General features: G+C 39.1%; 1 protein-coding gene across 5 annotated transcripts in view; it reads left to right on the top strand.

Moving 5' to 3' along the window:
* Positions 1-24,742, top strand: part of RASGRF2 (Ras protein specific guanine nucleotide releasing factor 2) — a 233,544-nt gene that overhangs the window by 108,980 nt on the left and 99,822 nt on the right. For 4 of the 5 annotated variants that reach the window (XM_057740270.1, XM_057740266.1, XM_057740250.1 and 1 more), the window contains 4 exons: positions 297-433; positions 16,072-16,154; positions 21,425-21,673; positions 22,203-22,591. In XM_057740270.1, coding sequence (XP_057596253.1) covers positions 297-433; positions 16,072-16,154; positions 21,425-21,673; positions 22,203-22,591 — 858 coding nt within the window. The remainder of the gene's footprint in view (positions 1-296; positions 434-16,071; positions 16,155-21,424; positions 21,674-22,202; positions 22,592-24,742) is intronic. The other variant, XM_057740256.1, reaches the window with a different exon arrangement.

Here is a 24,742-nt window from a genome sequence, read left to right as displayed (position 1 = left end):
GCAGTGGCAGAGAAGAAAGAAATTGAATTAGAGTGTTGTAATTCTGTAAATTATGGAAATTTAAAAAAGAACAAACATGAAATGAGAAGGAGAGCAGGATCCTAGTCCTGAGTAACCTACTGATCTCAGCTTCATCATCTGCTTATGAACTTAACAAAGCTGTCCCCATGCCCGAGAAGGACCATATTGCTGAAATGAGATTCTGGACATCAGTTGTATTGCTAGAACCATGTGAAAGCAGCCATCACTCATATATTTGTATTCACATCTAACTGTTTGGTTTGTGTGTGTTGAAGCCAAAGGTTCTGGGCAAGTGTTTGGACACCTGGATTTTAAAATAGTGGTGGAGCCTCCTGATGCTGCCCCTTTCACTGTGGTCTTGTTAGCACCTTCACGCCAAGAGAAAGCTGCCTGGACAAGTGACATCAGTCAGGTAAGCAGGTGGCTTTGGCCCTAGCTTGGGTTTTGTTTTTGTTTTAAATTTCACAACATAAACTTTTGGGAAGCAGTTTTAGAGTCAACCTACTTTTATTAGAAGATTGTATCTGGTTGCTGTGGTCACTACCAGCACCACTATGTGTCTTCAGGTATTAAATCATTTGTTGTTGTTGTTTGTTTGTTTGTTTGTTTAAAATTTACCTGAAATGTCGTCATTGCATTTTGTGTCCTGGGCATTTTTATACAAGCTGATAACGTAATCACTTGTGTTGGACAGTGTTAAAATTGCCCTGTGAATAATAAATTCCCCAGTGACCTCACTAGATTTTTTTTTAAGTTCACATCCTAGCATTTCTTTTTTTTTTTAATACCAGATCTTTTTTCTTTTTAAAATAATTTTAATTATTTATTTATTTGGCTGCATTGGGTCTTTGTTGCTGTATGCGAGCTTTCTCTAGTTGTGGTAAGCAGGGGTTACTCTTGGTTGCAGTGTGCTGGCTTCTCATTGCAATGGCTTCCCTTGTTGAGGAGCATGGGCTCTAGGCACGTGGGCTTCAGTAGTTGCAGCACATGGGCTCAGTAGTTGTGGCGCACGAGCTTAGTTGCTCAAAGGCATGTGGGATCTTCCTGGACCAGGGATCGAACCTGTGTCCCCTGCATTAGCAGGTGGATTCTTAACCACTGCGGCACCAGGGAATTCCCTAGATTTTTTTTTTTCTTATTTGTTACCGAGGTAGGAAAATGGTGAGAGATTCAAAAACAGCTAACAAGGACTATGGAGTCAAATCAAAGAAGAGATACTGTCTGTAGTATAAAGCCAGGAAGTGAGCTCCTATGTTTTATTTATTTATTTATTTTTTTTTAATTTTATTTTTTTGGGGGTACACCAGGTTCAATCAACTGTTTTTATACACATATCCCCATATTCCCTCCCTTCCTTGATGCCCCCCCCCTCGATTCCCCCCCACCCTCCCTGCCCCAGTCCTCTAAGGCATCTTCCATCCTCGAGTTGGACTCCCTTTGTTATACAACAACTTCCCACTGACTATTTTACAGTTGGTAGTATATATATGTCTGTGCTACTCTCTCGCTTCTTCTCAGTTTCCCCTTCACCCCCCGCCCCCTCCCATACCTCGAGTTCTCCAGTCCATTCTCTGTATCTGCTTCCCTGTTCTTGTCACTGAGTTCATCAGTACCATTTTTAGATTCCGTATATGTGAGTTAGCATACAATATTTGTCTTTCTCTTTCTGACTTACTTCACTCTGTATGACAGATTGTAATTCTATCCACCTCATTACGTATAGTTCCATCTCATCCCTTTTTATAGCTGAGTAATATTCCATTGTATATATATGCCACATCTTCTGTATCCATTCATTTGTTGATGGGCATTTAGGTTGCTTCCATGTCCTGGCTATTGTAAAGAGTGCTGCAATAAACATTATGGTACAAGTTTCTTTTGGGATTATGGTTTTCTTTGGGTATATGCCCAGTAGTGGGATTACTGGATCATATGGTAGTTCTATTTGTAGTTTTTTAAGGAACCTCCAAATTGTTTTCCATAGTGGCTGTACCAACTTACAGTCCCACCAACAGTGCAGGAGAGTTCCCTTTTCTCCACACCCTCTCCAACATTTGTTGTTTCCAGACTTTGTGATGATGGCCATTCTGATTGGTGTGAGGTGATACCTCATTGTGGCTTTGACTTGCATTTCTCTGATGATTAGTGATGTTGAGCATCTTTTCATGTGTTTGTTGGCCATCTGTATGTCTTCTTTGGAGAAATGTCTATTTAGGTCTTCTGCCCATTTGTGGATTGGGTTATTTGCTTTTTTGGTATGAAGCTGCATGAGCTGCTTGTATATTTTGGAGGTTAATCCTTTGTCCGTTGTTTCATAGGCAATTATTTTTTCCCATTCTGAGGGTTGCCTTTTAGTCTTGTTTATGGTTTCTTTTGCTGTGCAAAAGCTTTTAAGTTTCATGAGGTCCCATTCGTTTATTCTTGATTTTATTTCCATGATTCTAGGAGGTGGGTCAAAAAGGATGTTGCTTTGATGTATGTCAAAGAGTGTTCTGCCTATGTTTTCCTCTAGGAGTTTTATAGTGTCTGGCCTTACATGTAGGTCTTTAATCCATTTGGAGTTTATTTTTGTGTATGGTGTTAGGAAGTGTTCTAATTTCATTCTTTTACATGTTGCTGTCCAATGTTCCCAGCACCACTTATTGAAGAGGCTGTCTTTTTTCCATTGTATACTCGTGCCTCCTTTGTCAAAGATAAGGTGCCCATATGTGTTTGGGCTTACTTGTGAGTTCTCTATTCTGTTCCATTGATCTTCCTTTCTATTTTTGTGCCAGTACCATACTGTCTTGATCACTATGGCCTTGTAGTATAGTTTGAAGTCAGGAAGCCTGATTCCACCAACTCCATTTTTCCTTCTCAAGATTGCTTTGGCTATTCGGGGTCTTTTGCGTTTCCATACAAATCGTAAGATTTCTTGCTCTAGTTCTGTGAAAAATGCCATTGGTAATCTGATCGGGATTGCATTAAATCTGTAAATTGCTTTGGGTAGTACAGTCATTTTCACGATGTTGATTCTTCCAATCCAGGAACATGGTATGTCCCTCCATCTGTTTATGTCATCTTTGATTTCTTTCATCAATGTCTTAAAGTTTTCTGCATACAGATCTTTTGCCTCCTTAGGCAGGTTTATTCCTAGGTATTTTATTCTTTTTGTTGCAATGGTGAATGGGAGAGTTTCCTTAATTTCTCTTTCTGCTCTTCCATTGTTAGTGTATAGGAATGCAAGAGATTTCTGTGCATTAATTTTGTATCCTGCTACTTTACTAAACTCATCAATGAGTGCTAGCAGTTTTCTGGTAGAGTCTTTAGGGTTTTCTATATATAGTATCATGTCATCTGCAAAGAGTGATAATTTTACTTCTTCTTTTCCAATTTGGATTCCTTTTATTTCTTTTTCTTCTCTGATTGCTGTGGCTAACACTTCCAAAACTATGTTGAATAACAGTGGTGAGAGTGGACACCCTTGTCTTGTTCCTGTTCTTAGAGGGAATTCTTCCAGTTTTTCTCCATTGAGAACAATGTTGGCTTTTGGTTTGTCATATATGGCTTTTATGATGTTGAGGTAATTTCCTTCTATGCCCATTTTCTGGAGAGCTTTTATCATAAATGGATGTTGAACTTTGTCAAAAGCTTTTTCTGCATCTATTGAAATGATCATATGGTTTTTATCCTTCAATTTGTTGATATGATGTATCACGTTGATTGATTTGCGTATATTGAAGAATCCTTGCATCCCAGGGATAAACCCCACTTGATCGTGGTGTATGATTTTTTTAATGTGCTGTTGCAGTCTGTTAGCTAGTATTTTGTTGAGGATTTTTGCATCTATATTCATCAGTGATATTGGTCTGTAGTTTTCTTTTTTTGTGACATCTTTGCCTGGTTTTGGTATCAGGGTGATGGTAGCCTCGTAGAATGAGTTTGGGAGTGCTCCGCCTTCTGCAATATTTTGGAAGAGTTTGAGAAGGATAGGTGTTAACTCTTCTCGAAATGTTTGATAGAATTCGCCTGTGAATCCATCTGGTCCTGGGCTTTTGTGTGTTGGGAGATTTTTAATCACTGCCTCAATTTCTGTACTTGTGATTGGTCTGTTCATGGTTTCTATTTCTTCCTGATTCAGTCTTGGAAGATTGTATTTTTCTAAGAATGTATCCATTTCTTCCAAGTTATCCAATTGATTGGCATATAGTTGCTTGTAGTAGTCTCTCATGATGTTTTGTATTTCTGAGGTGTCCGTTGTGACTTCTCCTTTTTCATTTCTAATTCTGTTGATTTGCATCTTCTCCCTTTTTTTCTTGATGAGTCTGGCTAATGGTTTATCAATTTTGTTAATCTTCTCAAAGAACCAGCTTTTAGTTTTATTTATTTTTCTTATGGTTTCTTTCCTTTCTTTTTCATTTATTTCTGCTCTGATCTTTACGATTTCTTTCCTTCTGCTCACTTTGGGGTTTCTTTGTTCTTCTTTCTCTAGTTGTTTGAGGTGTAAGGTTAGGTTGTTTATTCGATCATGTTCTTGTTTCTTAAGGTAGGACTGTATTGCTATAAACTTCCCTCTTAGAACTGCTTTTGCTGCGTCCCATAGGTTTTGGGTTGTTGTGTTTTCGTTGTCATTTGTTTCCAGATACTTTTTGATTTCCTCTTTGATTTCTGTAGTGATTCCTTGGTTGTTTAAGAGTGAATTGTTTAGCCTCCATGTGTTTGTATTTTTTGCAGTTTTTTTCCTGTAATTGATATCTAGTCTCATGGCGTTGTGGTCTGAGAAGATGCTTGATATGATTTCAATTTTCTTGAATTTGCTGAGGTTTGATTTGTGACCCAAGATGTGATCTATCCTGGAAAATGTTCCGTGTGCACTTGAGAAGAAAGTGTAGTCTGTCGTTTTTGGATGGAATGTCCTATAAATATCAATTAAGTCGAGATGGTCTAATGTGTCATTTAAAGCTTGTGTGTCTTTATTTATTTTCTGTTTGGATGATCTGTCCATTGATGTAAGTGGGGTGTTCAAGTCTCCCACTATAATTGTGTTCCTGTCGATGTCCCCTTTTATAGCTGTTAGCATTTGCCTTATGTATTGAGGTGCTCCTATATTGGGGGCATAGATATTTACCATTGTGATATGTTCTTCTTGGATGGATCCCTTGATCATTATGTAGTGCCCTTCCTTGTCTCTTTTAATAGTCTTTACTTTCAAGTCTAATTTGTCTGATATGAGTATTGCTACTCCAGCTTTCTTTTGACTTCCATTTGCATGGAATATCTTTTTCCATCCCTTCACTTTCAGTCTATATGTATCCCTTGGTCTGAAGTGGGTTTCTTGTAGGCAGCATATAGAAGGGTCTTGTTTTTGTATCCATTCAGCCAGTCTGTGTCTTTTGGTTGGAGCATTTAATCCATTTACATTTAAAGTGATTATTGACATGTGTGTTCCAATTACCATTTTCTGAATTGTTTTGGGTTTGTATTTGTAGGTGTTTTCCTTTTCTTGTGTTTCCTACTTAGAGAAGTTCCTTTAGCACTTGTTGTAAGGCTGGTTTGGTGGTGCTGAATTCTCTTAACTTTTGCTTGTCTGGAAAGCTTTTGATTTCTCCCTCAAATCTGAATGAGATTCTTGCTGGGTAGAGTATTCTTGGCTGTAGGTTTCTCTCTTTCAGGACTTTCAGTATATCCTGCCATTCCCTTCTGGCCTGCAGAGTTTCTGTAGAAAGGTCAGCTGTTATCCTGATGGGTTTTCCCTTATATGTTGTTTGTTGCTTTTCTCTTGCTGCTTTTAATATTTTTTCTTTGTGTTGAATTGTCATTAGTTTGATTAATATGTGTCTTGGTGTATTTCTCCTTGGGTTTATTCTGTATGGGACTCTCTGTGCTTCTTGGACTTGGTTCATTATTTCCTTTCCCATGTTGGGGAAGTTTTCCACTAGAACCTTTTCAAATATTTTCTCAGACCCTTTCTTGTTTTCTTCTTCTTCTGGGATGCCTATAATTCGAATGTTGGTACGTTTAAGGTTATCACTGAGGTCTCTGAGACTGTCTTCTAGTCTTTTTATTTTTTTATCTTTTTCCTGCTCTGTGGCGTTTATTTCTCCCATTCTATCTTCCAACTCACTTATTCGTTCTTCTGCCTCAGTCATTCTGCTGGTTAGAGCATCTAGAGTATTTTTAATTTCAGTTATTTTGTTATCCATTGCTGTTTGTTTTTCTGAGTTCTTATGAACTGTTTCTTGTACTTTCTCTAATTTGTTATCGAGATTTTGTATCATTTTTACTATCATTACTCTAAATTCTTTTTCAGGCATTTTTCCTATTTCCTCCTCATTTATTTGGTCTTGTGGGTTTTTTTCCTGCTCCTTTGCCTGCATGGTGTTTCTTTGTTTCCTCATGGTTGTCCAAGCTTTTGGGGTTGCTTGTCCTGGTGATAGAGGTATTTATAGAAGACTGTCCAAGCCTCAGACTAATGTCCAAGTATTGGATTAGACGAATATTCAGTCGGCTATGTCAGGTTCCCCGCAGTCCTTTCTGGTGTCCGAGGCCGTCTGCTGGTGTTCAGCTGGTTCTCTGTGGGAATGACTGCGTCCTTCCGTGCATTCCCAATGCATCTGTGGAGAGGGATGCACTCCACGTCTCTCTACTTCGCCCAGCTCCTATGTTTTATATAGAAAAAAATTAGGGAACAGATTTGCTTACCTTTCCTTGATCAGCAATGCCCAGTTAGGGGACTGCTGCATTTATTCAGGATTTGAAAGAATGTCAAAACTAGTGATGATTGGACTTGGGCATTCTTCAGTCCAAGCTCCACATTAATTTTGGCTCCATTAACCAATCTAGGTGAAAAGCGAAGCTGTGTAAGGAAAATATTAAAAGAAAGCTTGATTATTATCTTCAAAGTTGTTAACTCAAGGAAGAGTGGGGCAAACAGGAAAGGCGTATGCTATAGATCCCATTGTCTTCCTTTTCTGAAGAGCTTATAGTAATTTACATATAAGACTTAGGTGTAAATATGAACTATATCATAGTTCTTCAGATACTTAACTTTTTTCTGAGTGACTGAAACCTGAAAAGAAATAGGAAGACAATGAATGGGCAAAATAATTATTTTTATATGCCAGAGAAATTTTACAGTCTTAATCTCATTTGACCCTTACAATGGTATTTTGAAGGTAAACAGAAATAGTAGTCCCATTTCATAGGTGAGAAACCTGAGATTCGGAAGGTTAATAAGCATTTGTCTGAATTTACACAACTGTGTTGAGTCAGGACTCAAACCTAATCCAGGTCTTTTGTTAGCATTGTATATGTCCTCTACTGGAATTCTGGATTTTTACTTCTTTTCTCCCAGGACTGCTTTGGTGATGAATAAATAGCTAAAGTAAAGGTGCTTCTTTTCTGGTTAACAAAGGAATGAAAATATAGGGTCTTGTATATTTGCATAATTACATCCTTGTGGTGATTTCTAAACACTTTCATTAGCTCTATGCTATATGAATTAATTCTTTAATTAAGTCTCTGTAATGCACCTCTTACCTTACAAAACCCTGAATCAGTCATTGATTCCATGAATGTTATTGAGGAATCACCTTGTGCTGCTAGGTATTGTGTAGGTACCAGGGATATGGTAATGATCCCTGCTCTCAAGGAGATAGGCAGGCTGGTAGGGAAGAAAGGGAAGTAGACAACTTAATGCAACAAAATTTTGTATGTGTTGTGAAGCCAAGATAAGTAAGAAAAATAGGGAGAATTGGATTGTAGGCAAAGATGTTTTTCCAGCTGCTTATAGATTCTACCTTATGCTGTAACTGGGGCTCCTAAGATACAGAGCTGATAAAAGCTCTAAGTGATCTTCCTTAGGGGGGCCTGGTGAGGCATTGCTAAGAGAGAAAGACCCATGGGGTGCATGAATGATTCTATGCCTGATCCTTTAAAGAAAGGATCCAATACTTTGCTTCCCAGAAGCATCCAAGTGATTCTCTCTACTTATACTACATCTTGAGTTGAGTGTACAACTTCTTCCTGTTTCTCCAAGTTTCTAAGACTAATATGTTAAACTGATTACATGTACAATTGAATTGGAGAAGGAAACAACAGAAAATTGTGTCTTTCTGAGTACTTTCATGATCTCTTTACATGAAATTACTGTGTTCAGTAGAGCCTTGATATTGTGTGGCTTTGACACTTGTGATTTGAGCCATTCAACAAATATATTTATGCAGTGATACTATATGCCAAGCACTATTTAGGTGCTTGTGATATATCATGGACAGGAGACAACTGTCCCTGTCCTTGTGTAGGTTGCATTCTAGTGTGGGGAAAACTGAAAATAACAGTATACATAATAAATAAGTATATAATATTTTATGTCAGAAGATCAGAATAAGAAGGATTGGGCTACTGGAAGTAGGTGTGGGTTGGTACAGTTTTTTTTTTTTTGGTACAGTTTTTGAAAGGTGATCATCTCATTTTGAAGAGGACATCTAAACAGAGACTGTGGCAGGTGATGGAAATACCATGTAGATATATAATGAAGGGAAAGGCATTTCGCACAGGGGCAATGGCCACTGCAAAGACTCTAGAGTAGGAGGACACTGCATATTTTGAATAATAGCGTGAAGGCTATTGTGGCTGAAGGGGAATGTGCAAGAAGGACAATAGAAGAGGAGGAGGTAACTTAAGTGGAGTTGTTAAGTAAGCAGTGGGATATGGACATTCAGCGCTTGGAGGGAGGTCCTGGTGGGAGACTCTGTGCCATTTAGATGGTATTTAAGGCCTACTGAGATCACCAAAGGGGTAGATGTAGATAGAAATGAGAAGAGGGCCATGGACTGAGTGAGGAGTCACAGAGAACAGCAAAGAGGAGAAGGAATTAGCAATGCAATTGGAGGGTAGCCAAGAGGGCATGGTATCCTGTAAGTCAAGTGAAGAAAATGTGTCAAGGAGGGGGGACTGGTTACATGTCAACTGTCACTATAAGTTGAGCATGGTAGTGAGTGTTCTGAGACACTTGGTGATTTTCCTGAAGCAGGGTTTGAATGGTGGGTGGTGGAGACAAGAGTGCTCCACTATTGATTAAGCCTAGCCTACTGCCCAGCAGTCTGCATCTCAACTGGGCTTTGTTCTCTGCTTAAAGCATTTTCATTTTATGGGGGAAATTATGTGCCATACATACACTGATGGAATTTGTCACAATCCCAAGTATGCCTCTGGACATATTCATTATTAATAAGGTAAGCCTACAGAATGCTTGAAAATGTACTTTTTAATATTTTATCATGTATACGGAAAAATATGGACACAAATGGAACCAGAAATATTACCAACACCCAGATCACTAAATAAATGTTTATCACAATGTATTCCACAGGTAATTACCTCAGAGTTTTTTTAAGTGCAGGTTCCTGAACCCACATTCCAGACACCCCCAGGTTTAACAAGCTCCACAGGTCACTTTTGCACAATTAAATTCGAGAAACTCTATTCTGAAAGTCAAATGTTTCCATCTCTAAAACCCTCACAGTCCTTCCATACAGAAATAATTTAACAATTTGACTCTAGGTATATATGTGCATCATTTTTTGCTGTTTACATCTCTCTATATTCCTATAAATTCTTTGTATCAGCATCTTCTAAGAGCAATATATATATATATATATTCTATTCTACCATGTTAACTTACCACTTTTCTAGCTCTTTCTGAATAATCAAGCATACAGGCAGTTCCCAAGTTTCAGTATTAATATATGAGGTGGTGCTAACCATCTTTGCACTGGGAGTTTCTCCCCCTTTTAAGGTCCCTTGTTGGTGTATCTTACCCACAGTGGGTAAGGCTGGTACAGGGGCCCTGATCACTTTCATAATTTCATGATACATGACTCGAGAGACTGCTCAAACGCTCCGAGAAACATGTAACTCATCATTTCATGACATCATCAGCAAGGTGTCTATGCAACTTTCTTCTACGTTTTGCCAGTGTTGAGTTTTGCCACATTTGTCACATTTTCCTACTTCATGGAAAAGTGGTATTGCTTTCTAGTGGCTTTATTTCACATTTCTGTAATTATCAGTGAAACTAACATTTTCCACTATTTCTATTTCTTGTCTGTTTATATCAGATGGACATTTATCCATTGGAGGTATCCTTACAGACTAGGGAAATGAACATTTTCTTTCAATCCAAATTATGAATATGTTCTCCAGCATTTTGTCTTCTATTTTTGTCACTTTTTGTTTTGCAAAATTTTAATTTTTTCTGGCTTGCTTTGATGCCACCTTGCTAAACTATTGTACCATGTTACACTAATCACATGTAGCTCTTATTTGAGATAATAAAGTGGTACCTGAGTATTGACACAATCCCAGTTTCACATAGAGAACTATACAAAAGTTAAGACTTTTAGCTTTGTCAGGCCTCTCTCTCTGAAGCTGTAATTTTTAGAAGTAACAATTGCTTGAATGATTAATTATACTTTTAGTTCCACCAGCAAGGTCATAATTAACCATTGGTGCCTCCAACAAAATGTGCAAGTGGTTAATGGTCTTGACCAATGATTCTTCCTTTTTTCATCTATTTATAGGGAAAAATTTGAGGCTGAAGATTTGACTATTCATTTCAATATAGTGCATTCATTTATGCATGTCTTACTGTCATACATAATGGTGTATTAAACAGATTTTTCTATAATTATGGGTATTAACTAAAAAGCAGAATTAAAATTCACCTCTGGGCTTCTTGGTTTGGGCAGATATGTCAAAATACAGACAAATTTGTAGCACACTAACATGCTTCCTCCCTTAAAATAGCTTCTGTAGAATCAATAGGGAATTTTTTTAGTTTAATATAAAAAAGTGAATTAAAAGAGAAAAATTGAATTTACTTTTATTCCCACTACTTAGAAGTATTAGGAAGGTAAAAAGAATATCGTGACACAGTAGACCACTGACCTTTGACCAGATATTTCCTTAAGCAAGACCCTCAAAAGACCCTGCTGGAGGGAATTCCGTGGTGGTCCAGTGGTTGGGACTGTGCACTTCCACCACAAGGGGCACAGGTTCAATCCCTGGTCAGGGAACCAAGATCCCATAAGCCGTGAGGTACGGCCAAAAAACCCCACGGAATAAAAACCCCAAAAACAAAGCGAAACAAAACAAACAAACAAAAAACCTTGCTGTAAAAGCCATTCTCAGGACTCCTTCAAGAGCCAACTGCATCAACATTACCTGGGGCTTTTTGTGAATATGCATATTCCCAGGCTCTACCCTGGTCATGGTCATCACAAACTGAACTAGAATAGCCATGACCTAGGAATCTGCTTTTGTTATCCTATTAATTTCAAGGTTTATAGTAATTCACATAAATTGAAAGTGTCCTTAAAGCTATGTGACACCCTGGTTATTTTCATGTCTTTCCCAGGGCTCAACATCTTCTCCCCAGCACAACCAAGATATGTGTTTATATGACCACGAATGTATACCATGGCCTGCAATATGAATATATTCATACACACATTCATAAATACAAACTCTATTGTAGTTTAACTTTTTTTCTGGAAGCGCACTCTTTCTTTAATGTAGAAGTCCTGAAAATGCCAAATGGAAGTGAGATAAAAGCAAAATACTCTGGCTGAAGTAGAATTGGTGGACCCAGGGTCCCCAGGAGTCCTATTTGTTCACACCATGTTGTCACTGAAGCCTGTCTGTGGAGCCCCTAAGAAATAAGGAGTCCATTTCAAAACCAGTCCTCTGTTATAAATATACCATAATACGTTTTATATGTACATGTACGTATACGTGTGTGTGTGAGTGTGTGTGTGTGTATTCATCCATCCCACAGACAGGTATATTAGTTATCAAAGACCTTTTTGTACAGTTAAATATGACTTTTTATTACATTGTCTTTTGAGCTGTGGTTCAGATTGCATGTGTATTTTCTTTCCTGAAACTTGAGTGTAAGTAAAAATTTCTTTTTCTTCCTATTGAAAATAATGTTAATGCTTAACACAATGAGTCAGAAAGATTTATGAATGAGCTCTGACACTGGATAATAAGATGTTCAAAAATGGTCACATAAATCTTCTCTTTTGAATCTAAAACATTTATCTCAAGTTTCAATTCTGGCACTGTGGAGGACTGCACCGATTTAGTTCCCCTCTAGCTATACAACCGGAAATGTTTAATACATAAAATCAGTATAATAAAAAAAATTAATACATTGGTGATATAAAGAGACATCTCAGGTTGCCAGAAATAACAAGGGATCTTAAAGTCAGGGCAGACAGCCTGTAAACTGAAGACAGGGACTTGGGAACGATTTTAGTTTGGATGTTGGTCCAGTGCCTGAGGGGTGTTAACAAAAGGAGCGAGGATTAGCCTTGGGCCCCTTAGAGGAGTTAAGATCCCTGTTTAAAGCCTGGGCATTGGAAGGCTGTCCTCTTCATGAAGTAAGAACTCAAGAAAACTAACATTAGGCCAGGAAGGACATAAGGAAGTTTGTCTTTGTCTTGGATTCTGAATTGTTAAAAATCTCCTTTGAGAAAAACGAATGTGTTTCTGGCCTATGGATTTGAAATTCAGATTTACAATATACACATGGTGTGAAAATTCCAAACTGAGAAATTAATGCAAAAACAATTTTTGGACTGTTGCTAACCCAAGAATGCTTGGTAGAAGCACACACAACGTCACTGCATTAGCAACACCTCAGCAATTCAGGGCTCGTGACAATGTGCTCAAAATCAAAAATTACCGATCTTGTAAGTAAATGATCTATCATGAGCGAGAGTCAAAAAGACACAGTGAGCAGTGTGGTTAGCACAGTTGGAACTTCAGATAATAGAGTGAAAACTTCAGATAATAAACCATGAAAAAGAATGCTTAAAATCTAATACAGCTATGAAAGGAAGGAAGGAAGGGAGGGAAGGAAGAAGGAAGGAAAGAAAAGAATCAGTCACTGTGTGAAAAGGACCAGGCTGATCTGTCAAAGAACGAAATAGAAAACCTAAACATGAAAACTTGTAGCCCTAAGTCATCCTAAGGCTGTTGCCTGTGTCCCTATGCTATTACTTAGAACGTTAAAGGGAATTGAAGGAACACTTTACCTTCTGCAATTCTCACCAAACACCATCTCTGCCGCCCCACTTCCTGTGTTGGTTACTCGGATGGCATCCTTGTTCTGCTCAGAAGCACTGAGAGTGAAAAGTCCAAGGAATAGCTAGAGAGGTCACTGCGGTGAAGACTCGCTCATCGCCTCCTTCCTGTCTCTCTCTACTTGCAACATCTGGCCCCATACAACCTTTCCCCCCATTTCCCCAAATCCCACACTCATAGTTTCACACGAACAGGGATAATGTTAATCCATTTTCCCGTTGGAATTAGGAAACTGAATTTAAAGTGGTTTACCTTATTTATCTTCGAAGAGCTTCATGTATTCTTTGTCTGCTCCCTGCCCTCATCTCCCAGCATTTAGCCCAGTATCTGTCACACAGTAAGTACTTAATACATGCAGACGTGAGACCCTCATTTAATAAAACCCCTAATGCCGTGTAATCAGTGCATATGCTTGGTGCACTTGAGAATCCAAAAGATAGACTAGTTTTGGTTAAGCTCTATGTCATTCAAAAGACATTTGACCATGCTTCATTGCTTTGAAATATATTTGCAGTTTCCAGTTTAAAATTGCCTAATCGTGATAGTCATATTTGAATTTTACTCTGCTTTTTTCTCTTGGTTTTATTTAGTAACACATCAATTTCTATTATTTCTTTCTTCAAAGTATTTATCTCTATCTGTTCTTCTTCATTCCCATGGTCTGCCTCAGAGGAGGCATGAATCATTTCAGTTGTGACTCAGAATATCATTCTGATGATCTGTCCCTTCAGTGAATACCTCCACGAGGCCAGCTGTAGGTCTTTCAACTTAGGCCACTTAGAAACTTGTAGTGACTTCCCATCTGCCTGCTGGCTGTAATCCAAATTGAAGGCTGCTGACTCCAGCTGACTTCCTCAGGCCTCTCTCTTACTGGCTTCTCCATTATAAACGCACACACCAGCCAGCCTCGTCTCTTTGTTTTCCCCTGTATGTTCACACTTAGAAATGGCGTCATTGGTGTCTCTTTTCATCTGGCCCTGACTGAGAGCTCTGCCTTCAAGGTCGTGTGGCTGTTCTGAGGCCTAAGAGGAGAGGTAGCTTGGCTCACTGGTGGAAACACTATCTCCATACAACTGGATACTAACTTAGGATATTGCAGTTTCAGGACTTCTGGAAGAATACCATGTCCAACTTCCTGTTGCTCAGAACTGATAGGAGAAGCAGCATTTATTTAGCCTAAAGAAGTGCAGCCCATACATACCCTTTTCTGAAGAGTGTGGTATCTGTGCTTGGAACCAGACAAGCAGAGGCAGGACCCCGTCCTTCAGGACCCGCCACAGCAAGGTGGTTGGTTTGGAATTGTACTCTTCAGCCAATATTGAGGGAGTTTATAAGACATGGTTTGGTTAAAAACTGTAATTACTTTAAGGGTGTTATTGAGGACATTGCTCATAACATTATTCAATGTTTTTTTATGAGACCCATGAGATAATTTTCCTCTGGACTAAGACTAGGATGGATTGAGCTTCAGTTAAACATATAGCAAGTGTTTGGGACATCTCAACATAAAATACATGTGGTGGGTTCATCTTATTCTTTTCCACCCTTTATCCAAATTCTGATTTTCTTACTTATCTTGACTTTGTCTTACTGTATGTATTTTTGTAATCCACCTATCAGAATAAGATATAGTATAAATTCACATGTAAGCATATATAACCTAATTTATAATTAGATAACCATAATTATTCATATAAAAAGATAACTCCAAATCCCAGATGCTTCAAGAAATGAATTGAAGGGGAAGTTTAAAATATTCTACTTTATCCCAGACATTGAGATCCTCTATGCATGGTCATTGAAATAATGGCATGAGACGTGAGGAAACAAACTTTTAAGGAAAAACAAGTATGAAAATGGCTGATATGCTAAGTAGGGGATCAATAGTCAGGGGATGCCAGTGATCCAAAGTTTCTTATATACATATTCATTCTTTTATTAGACACTGGGGTTTAGGATAAACCCTGAGTTCAGGAGCTATGTGAAATCACTTGGCAATCAGTTTCTTCACATCATTTAATTACAGTCATAAAGTACTACATGGTATCCTAGTAACTACAAGTAATTTTTGATTTTAAAAGTTGTTTAAATCTTTTTTTCATTTTCTGTTTTGTTTAAAGGGAATATGTATAATTCAAAATGAATCCTTCTCTAATCCAAAGTAATTGTAAAGGGAAATTTTGAATTGATAAGGCATAGATATAAATAAAGAAGACAGAGAAATTAGCAAAAGTTCCTGAGTTTTCTTCTTAGAAAGAAAATAGAAGGAAATGAACAGGGCTTTATATGTGCCAGAAACAGGAGAAATTATACAATACATCCTCACCAAACCAACACAGTGCCAATAGAAACTGCTAGAGAAACTAGTAAAATGTGGGAATTTATTGGCAAAAAACACCAAGCGGGCACAGAGCTAACTAGTGAGAGAGAAGATGAATTCCATCCACTGAAGCCACCATTTCTACTCTGCCTGCCCCATACCACCCCCTAGGGCAGAGAGTGAATATAGCAGAGGCAGTCGCTAGAGGTATAAACTTCTCAAGTAGCGCTGTGACTGCCAGAGAATTGTGCCCATGTAACGTTGTGTTCAGAATCCTTGGGAAACACATTCCAAGAAAATGTAGCCCTTATATCCATCCTTAGGCAAGTGCACAGTTTTGGTATTTGGCTATTGAATCTGTTCATCAGTGTGTAACGTTTCCCTGCCTGTGTGTGTGTGTGTGTGTGTGTGTGTGTGTGTGTGTGTGTGTGTGTGTGTGTGTGCGCGCGCGCGCGCGCATGCGCGCGCACACACGTGCATGGGGATGCATATGTGCACAAATGAGAAACTAAATTGTTTTTGTGACTAAATACTTATGGGAATAACGCTTTGCCTAGGTTTTCGTGTAGGTATTAACTTTCTATTTTTTAATTTCACAGTGTGTGGACAACATACGGTGTAATGGTTTAATGACTATAGTGTTTGAAGAAAATTCCAAAGTTACTGTGCCACATATGATTAAGTAAGTGTGATAATCCTTTGTCTTACATTTTAATCAGGATCAAATTGGTAGGGAATGTAAAACCCTGAATAAAATATTACTTCAATAGGATTCTGCTTTATACTGTGAATATGTTTGACAGTATGTGATAATTCATGATATGCCAATTATAAATAATAAGACTATCACAGTGGCTTTTCAGATTCATAGTTTATTGACTCACAGCACAGGAAAATAGTTTTTCACGCTGTTCAGATGCTTTCCTCAGGACAAAAGCCTATCAAAATTTGCAAGCTCAGTATATAAAATTGTGATAGCCAGATGTATCAGAGGGTGGACAAAAGTTTGGCAGGTTCTTTTGCTGTCTTCTCAGTGGGTATGAATCGTATTAGTCAAATTTGGTTGTAGAGATACATTTAAATTTTGAAGACACTCAATATGAATTAACTGGCTTTTCCAAGGTACCATCTACCCACAGCCTGTATATGGATTTGCCCCCGAGGCTATTGCCTGGGGCTGCCATCCTGCTCTCTCTATGTTTTGTTAACAAAGCAAATCCTATAATTTAATGTGTTCACTAAGGAAACTATAGTTTTAAAGTGGTAAGTTATAACAAAAACTATGTGCCATGGCTCTCTACATTGGTGCTTTTGTCTCTACATACTTTTTTGTTTCCAAATTCAAAAATTGTTTTGCGAGGATTTTTCAGGCTGACCAAATTGTTCCCTACTCTCATTTTCTTGGTTATTTGCAGTCCAAATTCTAAGAATAAAATGTATTTTTAAAAGCAGTCCTATTATATCTTTCCAAAACAGTTGCATGAGACTAAGAAAATGTTTGTCTTCCATGCCTTTTTATGTGGATTTGTTTTTTTAGATCTAAGACCAAAAAACATTAACTATTCTCTTCTTATAGCTATTAATTATAATTAGCATCATCCCAATTGTACAAACTTTAAAACTTATTTATTTTTATATCAGATGAAGGCAGAGTACATTATACTAGTGCCATAATTACTACAGAAAAAAATGTAAAAGGATGATACTATTTAAAATTACTAGTCAAATTTTAAAATATTTTAAGTAGGGTCATTTTAAAACTCTTGGTCAAAGATTCCTTTAACATTCAGTTTTCTAGGTTTTTAATTTAGTATAGTTAAAAAAAAAACCAGATCAGTTAAAAATGTATGATACTAAAATTAAAATCAAGTATGGAATATTAAGTGGAAAGTTTCAAATTATGACTTAATTTTTAAATTCGCATCACCAGGTTAGTTTTCTTATTAGTTTTCTAACATAGTATGCTTATTTTAATATTTCACAAAATAATATTATTTTAGTTTATTTCAAAAAATACTTTCTTGAAGGTTAGACAGCCATGAAAGTCCAATCTGCTTTAGAATGAGAATATGTAAATTGGACTTGGCAGCCAAGTTATAAGCTCCTAAACCTCAGGGCAGCTGCACACCCACTATACATACATTTTGTTCACTTTAAAAATTAATACAGATAAAAATTTTAGTTTTGTGCCTGACCCAGTTATGGCTGGCTCCTGAGTGCATCTTCTGTCCTCTGTGATGGCAGTTTGACTACTGCCCATGTCCAATCTCATTTGTATTCTTATAACTGCCTCCTGTACAGACCAAGACTTTCCTGCTTTTGGGTGCACAGGCTGGGGACTTGTCGCTGTAATGAGTTGGAACCACTCTCCTGTGAGAACAGAAACCTGTATCTCAGGCTGTAAGGATTTCCTATTGGAGCCACATGTGTTTGGATGCCCATCTGTACTCTACTAGATGTATTCCCAAGGCAGAGTTTCATATATTTCATATCTTCTTCCTTCTATTTTTCCCTGCCTCATTGAACCTGGTTCTCCTCAGAGAAAAGAGGATGATTTTGCGATCTCTGTTCCTTCTGATAATCTCCTCCATGGCCCTATTCTACCCTGAATTCTGTATTCTTGCCTCCTTGCACATCTCTCTGGCTACATGCAATGAAAAAAATAAATGATGTTTTGCAGAGTTAAAAGAAACAATTATCCTATCTTAATGGCATTACTTTGCAGGCACTCGCTTTCTTTTAAAACTTACTAATTACAATAGGTGACTTGGGTTTGATGTCTCAAAATTACTTTTTTAAGTGTTTACCACAAAGGAGTTGTTATTATCATAGGAGGCTTAAGTAACGCATTATATCTTCTTGAGGGTCCCTTAGGAAATAAAATAAGATCTTGTTCAGTGTAATAAAAGAGAATTAAATAATTTCATAATATTTAACTTCTTTTCTTTACTTAAAATGAAAATGTAATCATAATTTTGAAGGACAGTGGTGTAATTAGGTTTAATTTCATTTCGGCTACAATATATTTTTTCCTCTAGTGTTTGATTCAAGTAATTATAGTCAAAAGATGCAAAGCTCGAAACTATTATTAGAATGCAAAATCATGACATTTGTTAGGTAATTATACCCCTTTAAGTGATGTTTTATACTTTATGTATAGAGGCTAAGGCTTGCTTTCTTTCAATAATAGTTGACCTCAATTTTCTTAGAAAATAAAGATTTTTAGGTGGGAAAATGGTGGGAGAAAAAGTGATTACCTTGATTAGCTATTCTCTAGACGAGACTGATTGATTCATAAAAGTTTCTAAGGTCTTTAAACAAATGAGAAAGATTAAGAACCAGAAAATTAAAGTTGGTTGAAGGTCACATACTAAATGGAAAAAAGAGCCATGCTACTTTCAAGAATCTCAAAAGATGCACTTATGTATTTTCGAGATCAGTGATGTGACTAAAACTAACAGGCCACCCTTAGTTCCTCATTAGAAGTAAGCTGCTCATTTAAAATGCTCTTTCAGGCCCACAAGTGAAGTCCTTCTGTCTGCACGGAGCTTACTTTGGGGTACAACGTTTCCAAGAGCAAGCTAAGGAAGCTATTGATTTCTTTTTATCTCAGAGAAAATAAATATATAATTTAAAATCCCTCGAAGTGCTGAAAGGGCTAATTAAGGGCACTCACAACAAGCCAGCTGATTCTTAGCAAGCAGCTGCCTCACTGAACATCACTGGCCCAGTAGTGTATCCTTTAATCAAGTGGTGAAATCCAGGACTTCATTGATTGTCTGTTCTGAGATGCTGCCATGAGGGGGGACATGGGGTCTCAGATGGGAATTTGAAGGCTATGGGCAGTCTTAGTGAAGGTTTGCATTTCTTTGAGCCCTACTTGGATTCAGCCTCAGCTTCCAAGCTTTTCATCTTATGAATTTGGCCTCTATGTCGGCTTCTTTTGCCCTTTCTAACAAAGGTGCGCCACGGGCTGAGGGCTCTAAGCACAGCCCAGGATCTTGAGAGCTGCTGTGTGAATCTTCCCCCCAGTTTGCTGTGCACCTGGAGGGGCTGCTGCAGGCTTCAAGTGCAAGGGCCTCAGGGTGATGAGTTGAGGAGCAGCCAGGTGGGAGGTTTTACAGACTGAGAAAAGCCCAACATCGCAGGTAGGTAGGTGGGTACCGTTCAGGGGGATTCTTTAGAAGAGTTGACTGCCTATATTACAGCCATTACTTTTTTTTATGAAGACATTTTTTAACACTGCAGAGTATTGAAAACATAAGGAAAACACATCTCACACAATTTATGGATTAAATTGTATTCAGAAAATGGGTAGCCTTAAATGCATTAATAAACCAGAAAGAATGAAATGGATTAAACAGTCAATTCAAGAAGTTAGGAAAAGAATGACAAAATCAACTGTAGAAAAGAGTAGGAAGGAAATAACCAAGATAAGAATGGAAATTAATAAATTAAAATATAGAAAAACAGTAGAATTGATCAAAGAGCTGGTTCCAGACAGAAAATACCTAATAATATAATCTGTTAGTTTAATCAAGAAAAAAGGGGGAAAGCACAGATGTACAAAATTAGAGGTGAGAAAAAGAAATAACCACAGAAGTAGCAGTAATATCTGGATCTCCCCCTCCTGCCCACCCCTCGGTGGGGAGAATGTCACCCGTTACTTTTTTTTTTATGAATTTATTTATTTATTATTTTATTGGCTGTGTTGGGTCTTTTTTTGCTGTGCGCGGGCTGTCTTTAATTTTTTTAGTTGCGGTGAGTGGGGGCTACTCTTCGTTGCAGTGTGCGGGCACCTCATTGCCGTGGCTTCTCTTGTTGTGGAGCATGGGCTCTAGGCGCGTGGGCTTCAGTAGTTGCAGCACATGGGCTCAATAGTTGTGGCTCACGGGCTCTAAAGTGCAGGCTCAATAGTTGTGGCACACAGGCTTAGTTGCTCCGCGGCATGTGGGATCTTCCTGGAGCAGGGATCGAACCCGTGTCCCCTTCATTGGTAGGCGGATTCTCAACCACTGCGCCACCTAGGAAGCCCCACCCATTACTTTTTAATCACACTCCTGATACTCTGATTTGAGGGCATCAGCAATGCCCCTCCTAAATAGGGCTTTGGCTTTAATTTCCTAATAAAACATGATTGAACCAGAGAAAGAAGTGAAGGGTAGCAGAATATGCCACCCTAAAATATGGCATCTTGGCATATTGATTATGTTGAGCTATAGGCACTTGAAAAACAGCAAATGCAGAGAGAGGATTTTTCTGAATTCTTCTTATCTGCCTAAAGACAGATTCTCCAAAAGGAACTCAGTTGTCATAAATCCCCTTCCCAGGAGTTTCACCAACCACAGAAGATGGACAGTTGTCACAGGAGAGACTAGATGTCAACATCATACCCAGGCAAACTGTCACAAACTGTCATACCTTCCATCTATTCTAAAGGTCTATTCATTGTTCCTAAAAATCATTTACTCTCCCCTGAGAGGCCTACACGCCCCCCACCTCCCTTTCCCTATTAAGATGGTATTTAAGTCGGAGTTCTAAGCCACCTCTTTGAGTTTTTCATTTTCCCCTGGTTATCGCCCATGTATATGTCAGTTATACATGTTAATAAGCTTTTTTATTTTTCTCTTGTTAACCTGACTTTTATCACGGGGTCTCAGCCAAGAACTCAGGAGGGTGGAGGGAAAATTATTTTTCCTTCCCTGCAGAAGGAATCCACAGAGTACAATGAATTATTACCCTCTCCACAATTAATTCTAACCGTCCTAAATTATAATGGCACATTTGATGTTTTTACAGCCCTGCTTTGTTGTATGTAATGTGTCCTATCATATCTTTTATCAAATGCAAGGGGAAGCCAGGACATGAGTGTATATTTGCAAATACTGAAATACTCGGGCTGAGAGGCAGCCATGCATGGGTTTTGTCCTCATGTTCCTGCCTTGTGTGTAGGTCTGATGCCCGTCTTCACAAGGATGACACCGACATTTGCTTCAGTAAAACACTCAACTCCTGCAAAGTGCCCCAGATACGTTATGCCAGCGTGGAGCGCCTCTTGGAGAGACTGACAGACCTGCGGTTTCTTAGTATTGATTTCCTCAATACCTTTTTGCACACCTATCGGATTTTCACAACAGCAGCTGTGGTGCTGGGGAAGCTTTCTGACATATACAAGAGGCCTTTCACCTCTATCCCCGTCAGGTAGGCCCAGGACTAGCCTGTGTTGAAAGTGTGGCCCTCCTGGTCCCTGGGTCTCTATGCAGGTGGGCAGCCCTGCTCTGCAGGCTTGCCTTTGAACTTACCAGGCCCTGCCAGTAGAAGGGGCTGAGTAGAGGTCACAGATAGTTCCTGAGGGAAGCAGCTGACGTTTCCAAGTGGCCTTTGCTTGCTCTGTGATTATTTGGAAGATAACTCTATTGTTTGGGGCTTTTCTTTCTACTTTTTTTGTTAAATTGCAGGCTCTGATTCAGTAGGTCTGGAGAGGAGCCCGATGCCTGTGTTTCTTGTCTTTGAACCACAGTTTAGTAGAAAGGGATTAGACAAAGCCTAAAAAATATCTGTGTTTCTTTGGTGTGTGGTATACATGCAGCATTTAAATGAAGGCGAATCTAGCAACAGAAGTGCAATGATATTGTGGCCTTTTAATGTAGGGAGCATGTTCTTGAACGACATCAGGGGAATCATTTTCACTTGGCTACAATCTGTTAATAGCGTTTGCTCTTATTTTTAGGTCGTTGGAACTGTTTTTTGCTACCAGCCAGAACAACAGAGGTGAACACTTGGTGGATGGCAAATCCCCACGCCTGTGTCGCAAATTCTCTTCCCCACCACCACTGGCTGTGTCCAGAACGTCCTCCCCAGTGAGGGCCAGAAAGCTGTCCTTGACTTCTCCTTTGAACTCAAGGATAGGAGCATTGGACCTGACCACCTCCTCGGCGTCCAGTAGTCCCACCACCACCCACAGCCCTGCCGCGTCCCCACCGCCCCACACTGGTAAAGTACCGTTGGATCTTAGCAGAGGCCTTTCTTCTCCAGAACAAAGCCCGGGATCTGTAGAAGAGCACGTAGATAACCCCTGCGTGGATCTGTGTAACAAGCTAAAACGAAGTATTCAAAGAGGTATTATCCAGCTGCCACACCCCGCACTTGCTGGCCCCCGTTTCCCCATAATTCTTTCTGGAACCCTAGTTTCCTTTCTTTACAACTTTCCTGCTTCTGCATAGAAAGTAGAATGAGTACAATGGCTAGTTAGAAGAGAAAATTCCTGCAGTTCCCTCTAGCCTTTGTGGAAGGAGAGCAATGTTAGCTGCCTTCTATAGTAAAAGGCTAATTGCAGTCAGTTGTCTGTGGAACATTGGTGTCCTCTAAATGGTTATCACTGGAGGTTCTTCGTGGAATTTGATTAAGGCTGGTTGGCTAAGAGCCTAGCATGAAATTTGGCATAGAGATAGGTTGTGGGCACCCTTGTCCATGACCTTGAGCCTCAGAGCCTTCTCTTCCTCCCGTGTCTACCTTAAGCACCTGTACTGTTTCCAGCCTTTCCCTGCTAAGGATGATGACCTAGCCTAGAAGCATCAAGATGACTTCTTCAGTGTAGTTTCAAAGGCAATGCTCCATATTAAAACAAAGATATAGGAAGAAAAATAAAGTCTGAGACAGTGTTCATTGTCCATAACACAACCAAAGTGGTTTTTAAAAATGTGAATTAGGTCATCTGGTTTCCTGATTCAATTCTCTAATGACTTCCCATAGCACTTAGAATAAAGCTCATTCTTCTTCCCAAGGCCTTCAGATCCTATGAGATTTGGATGCTGTCTCTCTCTTAACCCCTGCCCAGCCATGTTGCCTCATCTGCTAGGCTACAGTGACATTGATTTCCTTTCTGTGTCTCAGAAACACCTGGTCATTTCCGCCTCAGGTCCTTCGCATTTGTATCTCTGCATGGACAGTCTTTTCCCATATAAGCTCATGAGATCAGCAGCCTTGTAATGTCAGTGCCTTGGCCAGTGCCTGGAGGTAGTAAATTTTTGTTAAATGAATGAATTCAGCAGAACACTCAGGGGACTAGCCAGGGATTCCTGTGGCACATCTCCCTACCCTCCTCAGCTTGGTACAGCTTGGGGCTGAAGAAGGTGATCCTTGTTCTTTTATTGTTTCTGTGATGAAAATAAAAAAGATTTCACAGCCAAATTGGCAAACAGGTTTTTTTTTCTCTTTTTTTTTTTTTTACTATATAGTAACTGGTTTGTTTACTGATAACATAATAAAAAAATTGGGCAATAAGTCAGACAGGGTGTCCAAATTTTAAGGAGAATCATCCAGATGGAAGCATAGACCCCTGCTTTTCTACCCGCTTGAATTTTCTATGTAGTTTCTAGCTCAGATCATTTAAATAAGCTTTCTGAGTGAAGTACTTAATGGAATTCTAACTGAAGTGGTTGATCACCATCAAAAGTAGCACCCTTTTAAACAAGAAATTCTTGAAATTGACTAGTTAGCATCTAAGGAGGATGAAAGGAGGAAGATAATTAAAAAGTCATTAGAACAACAAGCTTCAGAATCATGATGGATGTTTCTCGGGAATAATGAGGCAGTGCATAGGCTGACAGGTGCAGCTGGGGTTTGATCCAGTAGAGTGCTTGGGAATCTCCATGGAGCAAATGACTTTGGGAGGCTTATCTGAAATCTCCCCTGTGGGACAGAGCGGCCTGGGAAGTACAGGAACTTCCCAGAATATGGAAAGTTCTTTCCCCTCCTTTACTGGATTGTATTAAGTAGGAGAGGAGAAATCTGAAGGTGAGTCTGGATTCTCATGTTATTTTGAGTTAGGAGAGCTTTAGGAATAAGCACTTTAGTGTCAGACATTTGCGACTCTGAGGCTTTGGTTTGGTTGCCCCAGAGGCTGGGATGAGAACACAGTAAGGTATGTTCAGGAGTCATTGTGTGACCACCTTCTCTGTGCAGGTTGCTGCACTACAGGATCCATAATGGTAAATAAGGTGGTACCCAGGCCCCTTAAATGTAGTTACCTGGAGAACGTGGACAAAACATGAGAGCAGGTGGTTTAAGAGGTATAAACGAGTGCTCAGGAAGGTGAGAAGCAGGGATGATCATGTTTGGTTGAGCAGAATCAGGAAGTGTCATTGACATGAGCCAAGAAGAATGAATAAGTGGGCTGTGCTGTACAAAGAAAATGGGCACGAGAGGACAGTCACTTCCCAGGTCTCAAGTGAGTCGCTGGGACAGGCCGCCAAGTGAAGGTCCTTGGCT

The sequence above is a fragment of the Hippopotamus amphibius genome, chromosome 1 (genome assembly GCF_030028045.1).
Source record: "Hippopotamus amphibius kiboko isolate mHipAmp2 chromosome 1, mHipAmp2.hap2, whole genome shotgun sequence".
Taxonomy (NCBI): Eukaryota; Metazoa; Chordata; class Mammalia; order Artiodactyla; family Hippopotamidae; genus Hippopotamus; species Hippopotamus amphibius.
This window is presented reverse-complemented; position numbering and strand designations above follow the sequence as displayed.